We start from the raw sequence: 12,206 nt of genomic DNA on the forward strand, positions 1-12,206 counted from the left end.
TTGTCTTAGTTCTGCCTAAAGTGCTACAACTGATTTGTGGAAACAGTTTGCCTCTAATTACAGAGTCTGGACGGGCATGTCCTGCTAAAGCAAGTTGCCTCTGCATATGTTGATGACACTTTGATTTCCCATTGCAGGATAACCCAGGATTGTTCATGGCTTACAAATTTCTTTTCCAATCCATTGCGAGGAAGGTGGTCAGAGCAAAATGGAATAGACGTGGTTTCCTTCAGTGAAAGCATTAAGCAAATAAGCCACCCTTGATCCTTCCTCACTTGAGATGTTAAATTTCTTTTTTGTTCCTTGTATGAGGCTCCTGGTGAAGACCTGGCAGAAAGTGCTCGCTCGTAAGCACACTATGCCCAGCAGTGGTGAAAAAACAGACTAGGCAATACAAAGAACCGGGATCCCCCCCGTCCCTCGACAGGCAAACCAGTGCCAGCTCAAATCGTGCAGGCTTGTTATCACTGTACTGAGAATGCATCTCACAAGATGTGAATACTTCTGTTTAGTTGGGTTTTGTGGTGCAAAAGTGGAACAGTGGCTCTGTAATTTATAACTTGGGTGTGGTTTTACTATTTTCCACAGATGCATTCTTATAGTGATTAATACCGCCTAGGGAGGGCCAATCACATCGTGGGGGCGACAGGATTGGGATTAACCCGTTTTACACCGCAATAACCAAGACCCAGAGACGGAGGGACTTGACCGAGGAGACCTAGCGCGTTAGTGGCCGAAGCTAGGTCCTGGCAGAGCAGGGAGGAAGAGGGGTGGGCCCTCCGCACCGGCTGCGACCCCGACGTGGCGATTTAGCGCCCCGCCCCGCGGTCGCAGCTGGTGCTATGTCCACCCAGGCCTGCCTCTGCGTTCGGTGGGGCAACGCTACAGACTTCTGCTCCTCCATCTTGCGCTTGTTGGGGTGAGTGTCAGCGGAAACTGGGCTCAGAGGAGAGGGTCCTGGGTCTCAGGTCCGGCGGAATTTCGAAGCCGGGCGAGGCACTAGGGCCTCGGAATTCAGAAGTGGAATTGGGGGCGCACCTTGGCGCAGCCGAGAGGCGGCGCTAATCCCAAGGTCCCGGAAGGGCCAGCGAGTCTCGGGAGGGGGCGCCCGATCCCGCCTCTTGGGCGCCGCTTCCCGGGAAGTTTCAAGTTTGAAAGTCCTGGCGGAGGGGCCAGGGCTTCCGGAACTGAAGTGGTCGAGAGGAGGGGCCCGAACGGCCTGAGCTGCGCCATGGAGGAAGGGGCGCCGCAGCAGGTGAACGGCGCCGGGAGAGACCGGGCTGCGGCCGGGGGCTGAGGGGGTGCGATGAAAGCCTCCCTCATACCGCGGGCACCCCAGGCTTCGGCCGCATCTCCAAGCCCTGCCCCCTAAAGTCGCTACCCTGACTCCGCCTTGCGTCTCTCCCAGCCCTTGCCTGGGATCCCCGCTACACCTTCGCAGGGGAGAACTGAGTACTGGGGTTAGGTCGTTCCTGCCTCTTGGAAATTGTCACACATGAGCCCTCCGGGTGATTCAGAACCTCTAGTCGGATCAGCTTAGGAGCTTGTCTGAATCCGCAGTCAGGACCCCCAGGGTGGGCTCCAAAATTTCCTAAAACCTGTTCTCCAGGCAAGAATGTAAGGCCGATGGGAATTAGCCAGGAAAGCAAAGAGGTACCTGGTGGGAGAAGGCCGTGTGAGCACAGGGAGGGGGGCCTACCTGTGCACTTCTGGGGTCCTTCGCAGAACACACAAGGCGTGTGGGGTGTGTGTACGCGTGAGGAGGCACCAGTTGCAAATGTGGAGGGATGCGGGGTTCCTGGGCAGAGCTGGCAATCAGTGCGCTTTGGCACGGAGGCCAAGGCAGTGTGTGTGTCTGTTTTTAGGGATGGAGAGGTGTCCTAGCCCAGAACAAATAAGAGGGGACAAATGTGTACAAGATAGGTTTCCAACTCAGAGCAGAAAGGAGGTGTGTGAATATATGGAGAGATTCCAGTCCAGAGCAGACAGGACGGTGGGGTTTGGTTTCAGCTTCAGCATGGGATATTGTAGAGATTCCAAATGCTCAGGGAGCCCTCAGGCCTGCAGTCCACCCTCTTCCACCCTCTTCCTCCAGAGGTCCGTCTGCCTGTCCCAGCGGTGACTTGTACACATTTTCCGATTTCCTGTGAACCTCCGCCCAACAGCGGCAGGGTGACTCAGGACCCCGGTGGCCGGGCCCCCAGCTCCATGGGATCTTTGTTTGCTCAGGCCTTTGGCTCTGGCCGTCTCTCCTAGGGCGGTCAAAGGATTTCCTGAGCCTCGCCCCTGCCCTCTGAGAGCCAGGCCCAGCTGGCCAGCAGAGGCCTGGGTTGAGAGTCCCTGAGGCTGGGGTGGTCACCCCTTCCACTGGGCTCAGGAGATGGAGAGCCAAGAGGTAAGGTGAGGGGCCTGGGGGCCCTGTAAAAGTCCACGGGAAGGCATCGTGGGCTACTCTGAGCTGAGGAAAGCTTTGGCACTGATTAGTTTGAAATGGCTCCTGGGACGTAGGTTTTCCTTTTCCTTGTTCCAGCCTGGGGTAAAGTAGTAAGAGAGACTCATACTTCCTCCCAGGAGGAAGCAAGCCTTGGCCTCCTACTCAGGCCTCCAGCTGCCCTCTCCATGGGTAAATCCCTTCTCAGTGCTGAGCTTTTCCCATCTACTCCCTGCCCAGATTTAGAAAACAGCTTGATTAAGGTGCTTGGCAGGCAGAGACTAGGACCCAAGAGATGGTGACCTCTTTTTCTATATGGCCGTGGGTAACATCGGGCAAGTTACTTAAATCTTGCTTTGTCTCAGTTTCTTCATCTATAAAATTGGGATAATAACTGCACCTACCTAGTGGGGTTGCTGTAAAGATTAAATAAGCTAATATATGTAAAGCTTGTAGAACAGAACCTGGCATCCAGTAAGCATCAAAGCATTAGCAGTTTTTTTTTTTTTCACCCTTCTCTTTTTCTGAATGGCAGAGAAAGGAGCATGGGCTGGATAAGTAGCCTTTGGAATTCCATCTGGCATAGGGATATTGAGCTCAAAGGTCAGAGAAACTTCCCAAACCCTGTGTCTGTCCTGGCTGCCGACTACTTCTCTCTCTCCCTGGTGCCCCCTGGGAGGGGCTGTATGGCCTGACTTCTTTCTGTCCTTCTGCAGCCTGGAGTGGGCCAGCGGCCCCCAGAGGATGAGAAGGAACTGATCCGCCGGGCCATCCAGAAGGAGCTGAAGATCAAGGAAGGTGTGGAAAACCTGCGTCGTGTGGCCACAGACCGTCGCCACCTGGGGCATGTGCAGCAGCTGCTGCGATCCTCTAACCGCCGTCTGGAGCAGCTGCATGGGGAGCTGCAGGAGCTGCACGCCCGCATCCAGCTGCCCAGCCTGGCTGGTGAGTAGGGGGTCTGAGCAGATCCCCTCAAGAGGTGGGACCAGGCTGACCTGGCTCCTAGGCCTTGTCCTTGACCACTGTGTGGCCCCAGACAGGCTGTCTCACCTCTCTGAGCCTCCTCAGGATATCCCCTGCTGCTGCCCATTTGGAGGGGAGATGAGGAGATTGCTAGGCTACAGTGGGGGTGAGGGAATGGAATCTTGCCTCTAGAGGGAGGGCTCGTGTGCCTCACATTCTCTGTGCATAGAATCTGCAGCCTCAGAACCCCGGCCATGGGCAGAGCAGCCAAAGGCTCGGCACCTGGAGGCTCTACAGAGGCAGCTGCAGGTGGAGCTGAAGGTGAAGCAGGGGGCTGAAAATATGACCCACACATACGCCAGTGGCACTCCTAAGGTAAGGTCCTTGGAGTACGATAGGGAGGCAAAGCCCCAGCCTCCAATCTAATGGGGGAGGCATGGCTCCCAATTATTAGGGGAGGTAACCCCTATTCTGGAAATGCAACCCAGCCTTTGACCTTATAGGGGAGACACAATCCCAAGTCTGATGGGGGAGACAGAGCCCCAACTCTAACCCCTAGTCTAACACAGAAGGCACTATACCAATCTAATGGGAATCCCAGGCCAAGTAGAGAAGGTCCAGCCCTAGTCCTGCCTCCCAGCCTGAGGTAGAGAGCTTGGCCCCAGAACACATCATACAGGGGAGGCTTACCCCAGCCCCGATACTGTGAAGAAGCTTAGTACCAACCTTGACCTGATGGGGAGGGTCTGACTCCAGCCCTTTTCTGATGGGGAGGCTTGACCTCTCCCAGCCCTGGTCTGGTCTGAAGGAGGAGGCTCTGGCTCAGCCCTGGTCTGATGGGGCATATGCCGTGGCCCCGCAGGAGAGGAAGCTCCTGGCAGCTGTCCAGCAGATGCTGCGGGACAGCCAGCTGAAGGTGGCTCTGCTGCGGATGAAAATCAGCAGCCTGGAATCCAGTGGATCCCCTGAGCCAGGTGAGGCCTTGAGCAGTGGGAAAGGACGGGCAGGACAGAGAAGACTGGGTGTGGGCCTCTGGGCCGGGAGGGAATTACCTGACCCTTCCGTCCTCCGCAGGCCCTGAGCTGCTGGCAGAAGAGCTGCGGCATCGACTGCGAATTGAGGCTGCTGTGGCCGAGGGTGCTAAAAATGTGGTGAAGCTGCTTGGCAGCCGGCGAACACAGGACCGCAAGGCACTGGCTGAGGTCAGACCATGACCTTTTCCTCTTCCTGCTTCCTTCTGAGGGTCTGCTTGTCCCCATACCACCCTCTGCAGTGGTGGGAGGCACCTCTGGATGGCTTTGCTGGAGTAGAAAGGAGGAAGCAGGGAGGGGTCTCAAGGTGGCCTGGACTGCTGTGTCCCCCTCCCTGATGCCCCATGGGTTTGTGCCTGCCTGTATCCCCTCCTGCAGGCTCAGGCCCAGCTCCAGGAGTCCTCCCAGAAACTGGACCTCCTGCGGCTGGCCTTGGAGCAGCTGCTGGAGAGACTGCCTCCTGCCCACCCACTACGTGGCAGGGTGGCCCGGGAGCTGCGGACTGCTGTGCCTGGGAACCTCCAGCCTTCAGGGATACTCGTGAAGCCCACCGCCATGACAGGTAGCCAGGATTCCCACCCTTTCCCCACCTTCAGAGCTCTTCCTCCCTTGTGGAGGAGGACCCTAAAGCGTGGTGGGGAGGAATTTTGTAGTCCAATCCTGGCAGCTGACATCTCCTCCCTGGACATCACTTTATAGGGTTGCTATGTAGATTCAGTGAATTGTTGGAAGTGCAGTATAGTGCCTGGCCCTTGGTCAATGCAGCTGTTATTTGCATTGGTAACTATGATAATGGTTAAAGCACCAGTGTTGGTGAGCTTACAACTCTGGGACTCTGGTTCCCAGTCCCAGGCCTGGGCAGCTCAGAATAGTAGAAAGTTATTTCTTATAGAACTGAGCTGTCTCCTTGAAGCAGCAGCTCAATTGCAATCAATACATAATCCAAGAGCACTGGCTTTGTGCTGGGCCCTGAGTTTTCCCACTGGGATACAGTAGGAAATAGAGAGCCCAGCCCCTGCTGGCATGGAGTACTGGCCAGTTCTGGAGAGTGTGCAGGGGACGACATTTCATGGTAAGCAGTGCTGAGAAGGGAAAGTACCAGGGCTGGATAGGACGGTTCACTTGGCCTTGGGGAATCAGGGAATGCTTCCTGGAGGAGGTGGTGTCTGAGTCTGGCCTTGAAGGACATACAGGAGTTGTTCAGGTAGACAAGTTGGGGAAGGCAGAGGGGGGACAGCATGTTAAAAGGCTGGAATTCAACTATTTGGGGTCATCTCATATCCTGTCTGCTGGCTAAACATGCCAGCTCCTCCTATCATTTGTACTAAGTTAATCTTCCCACCCTGGGCATCTGCCTTTGTTTATAAAGTCTCTGTAATTTCCGGGCCTGGACTCCCTAAATTGTGTACTTGGGCCCAATTTTTATCCTCAAAAGCTGCTTGATTCCTACTGCCCCCTCTACCCTTTGAGAGACAAAACTCTAGTGACTCTAAAAATAAATCCTCTTGGTTGACAAAATACATTTTGCACCCATTGTGGGAGGTGGGGTGGGGCTGGGAGTCATCGCCACTGTATAGATGGGGAAACTGAGGTCCAGGAAAGGAGTGGGACAGGAAGCCAGGCCTCCTGTTACCTGACCCAAGTTCTTGTCTCTGCTCTAATGCTTTCTAGGCCCCAGTCCTTGGGCATCTTTTCATGTACTGTGGCTTTGTGTGGCCTGGACTTGGGCCTGAGCCTCTGGCTCCTTTGCCTGCCTGTATGTCCCTGCAGTGTTATGGGAAATGCTCAGAAGGGGTGCTAGTTGTTCTGCTCCAAGGATGACATATAGCTGCCAGGGCCTAAGGGGGTTGGGGTCTGAGTTCAGCCACCTTCAGGAGAGGATGGCATTCCTGGGGTCCCCAGGGGCCCATTGGTGAGAGGATGGCACCTGACAACGCACCTACCCTGTGCATCTTCACAGGGACGCTGCAGGTCCGTCTCCTGGGCTGTGAGCAACTCCTGACCGCCGTGCCTGGACGTTCTCCAGCGGCCGCCCTGGCTGGGAGCCCCTCGGAAGGCTGGCTTTGGGCCAGAGCCAAGCAGCGTGGTGGGGGTGAGCTGGCCAGTGAGTAGGGGCTGTCAGGAGCTGTCGGGGGAAACAACGGATCCCCTGCTCATAGCCTGCCCTGAGCTCCAACTCCGGCCCTGCAGGCGAGGTGCTGGCTGTGCTGAAGGTGGACAACCGTGCTGTGGGCCAGACAAGCTGGGGGCCAGTGGCCAGGCAGTCCTGGGACCAGAATTTTGTCATCCCCCTGGAGCGGGTAAATCTGGCCTTGTGCAGTTAAGGGTAACCTTGGCCATGGGGTGGAGGCTGACCAGGTTGGGGATGGTGCTCTGGGTCCCGCCCCCATACCCCAACCTGGCCTTCTCCACTGTAGGCCCGTGAGCTGGAGATCGGGGTGCGTTGGCGGGACTGGCGGCAGCTGTGTGGCGTGGCCTTTCTGAGACTTGAAGATTTCCTGGACAATGCCTGTCACCAGCTCTCCCTCAGCCTGGTGCCACAGGGGCTGCTCTTTGCCCAGGTGCTCACTGGCCCCCCACCCTTGCAGGCCCTGGGTCTATCAGAGCTAGAGGAGCTTTGAGACCGTGTGACCCACCACTTGTAGGTAGGAAATTGAGGCTCAGAGCGAGGAGTCTCTGGGAATGTTTGAAGGATTCTCAGCCCCTCTCGGAGGGGCAGTGGAAAGAGCACTTCACAGGACTCTGGAGGCCTGCGTCCTTGTCCTGACTCTGCCCCTGCTTCATGTGTGACCCTGGACATACACCTCTTCTCTGGTCCTCAGTTTCCCCACTGGTACCAATGAGGGCCTTGAATCCATTTCTGGCCCCTTCTGGCTCGTGTATTCATTGACATTGGGAGCTCAGGCTGGGACGCTGGAGGCTGAGAAGTTGACGTGGCAAATAATTGGGGGAGGACTGGTCCTTAGCCCCGAACCCTGACCCCACAGGTGACCTTCTGTGACCCTGTCATCGAGAGGAGACCAAGGCTGCAAAGGCAGAAACGCATTTTCTCTAAACGCAGAGGTGTGTGTGTGGGGGGTGGGGGGTGAGGGCTGTGTGTGTAGGAGCAGGGCTGGGGTGTCAGGTGCCCTGGGACTGAACCCCCCGCTTTGCCCCTCAGGCCGGGACTTCCTGAGGGCGTCCCAGATGAATCTCAGCATGGCAGCCTGGGGGCGCTTGGTCATGAACCTGCTGCCTCCCTGCAGCTCCCCAAGCACCATCAGCCCCCCGAGAGGATGTCCCCGAACCCCAGCTATGCCCCAGGGGTCTGCTGACCCTGTCTCCCCTAGGTGAGGAGCTCTTCACCCCAGACTGTTTGCTTCTCTGGATCCACCTTTCTCTAAGCTAAGTCTGTAGCTGTCTTTCTGTCCCCATTGTCAACCCTTTCTGTCTGTCTCTGCACGGCTGTGTTTGTCCCCACCAGCCATTCCGTCTGTCTGTGCCCGGTCATGCTTCCTCCCCACAGTAATTTCCCACCCAGGAAAGCCCCCGTGGGAGAAGAGATGAAGCCCCCTCCCAAGCCCCCACGCCTCTACCTGCCCCAGGAGCCCGCCCCTGAGGAGACTCCGGTGAGGGGCAAGGGGAGGGCAGAGCTGTTGGCCCCTGGGGGCTGCCCGGGAAATGGGGGTGGGACTCAGGGAGAGAGGAAAGGAAGCCCAGCTCTGCCCTGAGTACCCTCTGCCCTCCCAGCGCACCAAACGCCCCCACGTGGAGCCCAGAGCCAGATCGGGGCCGCCTCCAGCAGCCTCGCCCACCAGGTACCTCTGTCGGATACCCCACGTGTGCTTGCGCTGTTTAGCCACTTGCTTGAGTCTTTGTGTATCCCTCCAGTCATCACTCTGTGACTCTCAAGTTCTTAACTTGCTGAGCTCACCTTATTGAGCTCCAGCTATATCCCAGACCCCAGGAAACTGCTAAGAGCCCCTACCCTGGGTTCTCCATCCCCTCCCCTGCGAGCCGCATAGGTGGGGACAGCTCAGGACCAGGCATGTAAGGGTTTGGAGCAGCTCCTGGTGGGGGCCAGCACTTGTCCTAGGGGCTTCCTGTGCCCTCTCTCTCTTGCAGGAAAATCCTCCGGCTTCAGGACTTCCGCTGTTTGGCTGTGCTGGGCCGGGGACACTTTGGAAAGGTAATGGGCTGAGGAGGGTGCAGTGGGGCTGGGGCGCAGCACACTGGCCAGGTAGACACTGGAACTCTGGGTTGTGGGGGAGAATTGATAGGAGGTGAAGACTCGGTGGGGGGAGCGGGGAGGGCTCTCGTATGGTACCCACCTGGGGCCCAGCCTCTCTCTGGTCCCCAGGTCCTCCTGGTCCAGTTCAAGTTGACAGGGAAATACTACGCCATCAAAGCGCTGAAGAAGCAGGAGGTGCTTGGCCGGGATGAGATAGAGAGGTGTGTAGCCAGGTCCATGTAGGCTGGTGGGCTTTCCCCAGCCACTGACCCCAGGGGGTACAGGAGGTCCCTGCATCCCAAAGGCAGGTGACGGCTCGTGGGGCTTTGAAGCGGTGTCCCAGTGAGGGTTGAGCATGCAGGCTCTGGGACTAGACATGCCTGGGTTCTCTTTTTAGACCCTGTAATTATTAACTGTATATCCTTAGGCAGGTGACCTCTTCTCTCTGAATCTCAGTCTCCTCATCTTTAAAATGGGGACAGTGGTGGTTTTGCGGGTTCATTGACCCATGGGAGCCCTCAATACATAGACAGCATCTCTACTTGCCTGGCACTTTCACTGAAGCCCCTTGGGTGAGGGGTGCCATGGGAGTGGCAGGGCACAGCCAGTGGAGTGTTTTCTACTTTCTAAGACCCACACCTTCCCCCGCAGCCTCTACTGTGAGAAGCGGATCCTGGAGGCTGTGACCCGTGCGGGGCACCCCTTCCTGCTCTCCCTCCTTGCCTGCTTCCAGACTCCCAGCCATGCCTGCTTTGTGACTGAGTTTGCGCCCGGCGGTGACCTCATGATGCAGATCCATGAGGATGTCTTTCCCGAACCCCAGGCCCGGTAGGTTCCCACCCCTCCCTTTGGCTTCGGCTAGCAGTTTCTCTGCTTCCCTGTGTCAGACTCCCTTCATCACAAAAGGCATGGAGTCAAAGACGTCTTGGTTCAGATCCTGGTTCCAATTTGCACAGAGTTCTTGACCCCATTGGTCCTCAGTTTATGTAGCTGTGAATTGGGCTAATGATATCTATAGCATAGAATAGTTGCATAGATGAGAGTAGCATTTATAAATTGCCAGCATAGGGATTGGTGAACAGTAGGTACATGTTAGCTGACAGCTGAAGCTGTCACATTTTTGCCCATCAGTGTACAGGCTCTCGACTATGAGTACCTGGGTTTGCATATCAGGTGTTTCCTCCCCACAGTGACCTTTCCCTGGGAAGGTCACTTACCTGGAGTCTGAGAGCCTCATCTGAAAAATAAGCATAATGAGTATCAGCTACAGAGGCTACCTGGAGAATAAGGCATGTGGAACTCCTGGTTCTGTCCCCATCACAACTTAGGAGCCCAGGAAGGGTGATGCACAGCAACCTTGAGACAACCTTGGGACAGTCACCTGGAGGAGACACCCCCATCCTGGGCATAAGTCTTGCCCATATCTGTCACCCACACCAGACTCTGGTTTGGACATCCAGGGGTCTCCAGGCAGGCCATCCTGGCACCTCCATACACAGCCCCCCGCAGTCCTGGGCCTGAACACTCTCCCCACATTCTATTCCCCCAGGTTCTACCTGGCCTGTGTGGTCCTGGGATTGCAGTTTTTACACGAGAAGAAGATCATTTACAGGTAACTTTTGCCCCAGAGGTGTGAGGGGGAAGGGAGAGGAGATGCTGTCTTTCTCTTGGGCAGCTCGGGGGGTGGGTTGCTGTGCCCTGGGCTTCCGCCCTTCTCAGCCCCTTCAGCTGTTCCCCTCGCCCTCAGGGACCTGAAGTTGGATAATCTCCTGCTGGATGCCCAGGGTTTCCTGAAGCTCGCAGACTTTGGACTCTGCAAGGAAGGTAGGTGCTTCTGGTCTAGCATCCCATGTCCAGGCTTGCCCACCCAGCCCAGGTGAATGGGCAAATGGCACCTGGTTCCCCCACTCTGGGCCCCTTCTAGGGGATGGCTGGGCACATTGGTTTTTCTTTCCAACCTCAGAGGATCTTAAAAAGCCTCAGCTTGCCAGAGAGGGGAAGCCTGTGGTCATGGCTGGGAGAAGGAATTGGGTTCTGCTCTCTGCGTAACCTTGGCATGTGAGCTCGGCTGTCTGAGACTGTGCTTCCTCATCCAGTCACATGGCGATAATAACTGGGTCCACCTCCTGGGGTTTTGGGGCAGGGTAGGAGCTTGGCATGGGGTTTGGCACATGGGCTCATACGGATTGGCTGTTGATTGTCACAGAGGTTATTTGTGATCAGGGCATGCAAAACAGGCATCAGGTGTGGGTGTCATCGTTGCAGGGATCGGTTTTGGGGACCGGACGAGCACCTTCTGTGGCACCCCGGAGTTCCTGGCTCCTGAAGTGCTGACCCAGGAGGCCTACACACGGGCGGTGGACTGGTGGGGGCTGGGGGTGCTGCTCTATGAGATGCTGGTGGGTGAGGTAAGCCAACTGGGCCTGGGCTGCTGCGGCTGTGGTCAGGGTGGGGTGGGGATGGCCCAGGGACCCTGCTGAGCCCCCCATCTCCACAGTGCCCGTTCCCAGGGGACACCGAGGAGGAGGTGTTTGACTGCATCGTCAATGCGGATGCCCCATACCCCCGTTTTCTGTCAGTGCAAGGGCTGGAGCTCATCCAGAAGGTAAGCATTGCCGGGGCCGGGGCCGGGGCAGACAGCTGCTTGTGCCTCACGTGCCCTCTGCCACCATCCTTGGGGCCGAGGCCATCTTGCTTGGGGCATCTGGGAAGGTGGGCTGGGCCTGGGCTGAATGCTCGAAGGGACAGCCCTGTACTCTTCCCCAGCTCCTCCAAAAGTGTCCAGAGAAGCGCCTGGGGGCAGGCGAGCAGGATGCTGAGGAGATCAAGATACAGCCTTTCTTCAGGGTGAGTGACCAGGTGGCAATGGCGCCTAGCACTGGCTGGGGTGGGAGGTGTGGCATGGCCCCTGGGGACTGCTGCTCTTTCTCAGGTCCCTCTTCCCTTGCTCTCAGACCACAGACTGGCAGGCCCTGCTCACCCGCACCGTCCGGCCCCCCTTCGTGCCCACCTTCTGGGGCCCTGCAGATCTGCGCTACTTTGAGGGCGAGTTCACGGGGTTGCCGCCTGCTCTGACCCCACCGGACCCTTGCAGCCCACTCTCCGCCCGCCAACAGGCTGCCTTCCGGGACTTTGATTTCGTGTCCGAGCGATTCCTGGAGCCATAAGGGCCTCTGCCAGTATTTCCAGCTCCCCCTGCCCTGGACTCAGGGCTGCTGCCTGCATGCCCACCTTTGTGCCCTGTTCTGGAGGCCCAGGCTTTGCCTAGTATTTAGGAGCCCTCGGGGCTCCATGCGGGAGCCATGGTGCTGCTCTGTTCTGGGGTTTGCTCCATGTCACTGGGCCAAGGGCTTGCTCCTCCCTTTCCCGTTCATCCCTCCTCTGCTCCCAGCGGGACCTGGACCAGAAAGGGCGCCACACAGGGGAGTGGTTTGGTTTGTATTTTTTTTTTAATACTTGACTTGCTTTATGGACTATTAAATTTGTAAAACTGTGCCTAGAAGGCAGCTTGGCTTGGGGTGGTGGTGGAGGGCTCAGAATTGAGAGGTCCAGGCCCCCACAGGTCCTCTTC

General features: G+C 57.0%; 1 protein-coding gene across 3 annotated transcripts; it reads left to right on the forward strand.

Moving 5' to 3' along the window:
• The first annotated feature begins 1,082 nt into the window (after positions 1 to 1,082).
• PKN3 (protein kinase N3) lies at positions 1,083 to 12,130 on the forward strand. Of its 3 annotated transcripts, none has more exons than XM_077146574.1 (22): positions 1,083 to 1,255; positions 3,148 to 3,376; positions 3,624 to 3,769; positions 4,257 to 4,368; positions 4,469 to 4,596; positions 4,804 to 4,987; positions 6,386 to 6,529; positions 6,616 to 6,725; positions 6,843 to 6,986; positions 7,413 to 7,488; positions 7,586 to 7,754; positions 7,931 to 8,033; positions 8,155 to 8,222; positions 8,530 to 8,593; positions 8,765 to 8,856; positions 9,287 to 9,463; positions 10,185 to 10,247; positions 10,383 to 10,459; positions 10,901 to 11,043; positions 11,133 to 11,240; positions 11,402 to 11,482; positions 11,590 to 12,130. In XM_077146574.1, the coding sequence occupies exons 1-22, from the start codon at positions 1,232 to 1,234 to the stop codon at positions 11,800 to 11,802; spliced, it is 2,655 nt and encodes an 884-aa protein (XP_077002689.1). In that variant the 5' UTR covers positions 1,083 to 1,231; the 3' UTR covers positions 11,803 to 12,130. The 3 variants fall into 3 exon arrangements, with proteins under 3 accessions (XP_077002689.1, XP_077002701.1, XP_077002694.1); XM_077146586.1 differs by having other exon boundaries at positions 11,402 to 11,438; positions 11,590 to 11,789; XM_077146579.1 differs by lacking the exon at positions 1,083 to 1,255 and adding an exon at positions 1,463 to 2,395.
• Positions 12,131 to 12,206: the final 76 nt, after the last annotated feature.

Source organism: Tamandua tetradactyla, chromosome 2, assembly GCF_023851605.1.
Source record: "Tamandua tetradactyla isolate mTamTet1 chromosome 2, mTamTet1.pri, whole genome shotgun sequence".
Classification (NCBI taxonomy): domain Eukaryota; kingdom Metazoa; phylum Chordata; class Mammalia; order Pilosa; family Myrmecophagidae; genus Tamandua; species Tamandua tetradactyla.

Bases quoted from the DNA above. Each gene is read 5' to 3' on its own strand.
- PKN3 (XM_077146574.1), top strand. From the start codon at position 1,232: ATGGAGGAAGGGGCGCCGCAGCAG. The intron at 7,489-7,585 runs GTGTGTGTGTGG...TTTGCCCCTCAG, and splicing joins CATTTTCTCTAAACGCAGAG to GCCGGGACTTCCTGAGGGCG. The intron at 7,755-7,930 runs GTGAGGAGCTCT...TCCTCCCCACAG, and splicing joins GCTGACCCTGTCTCCCCTAG to TAATTTCCCACCCAGGAAAG.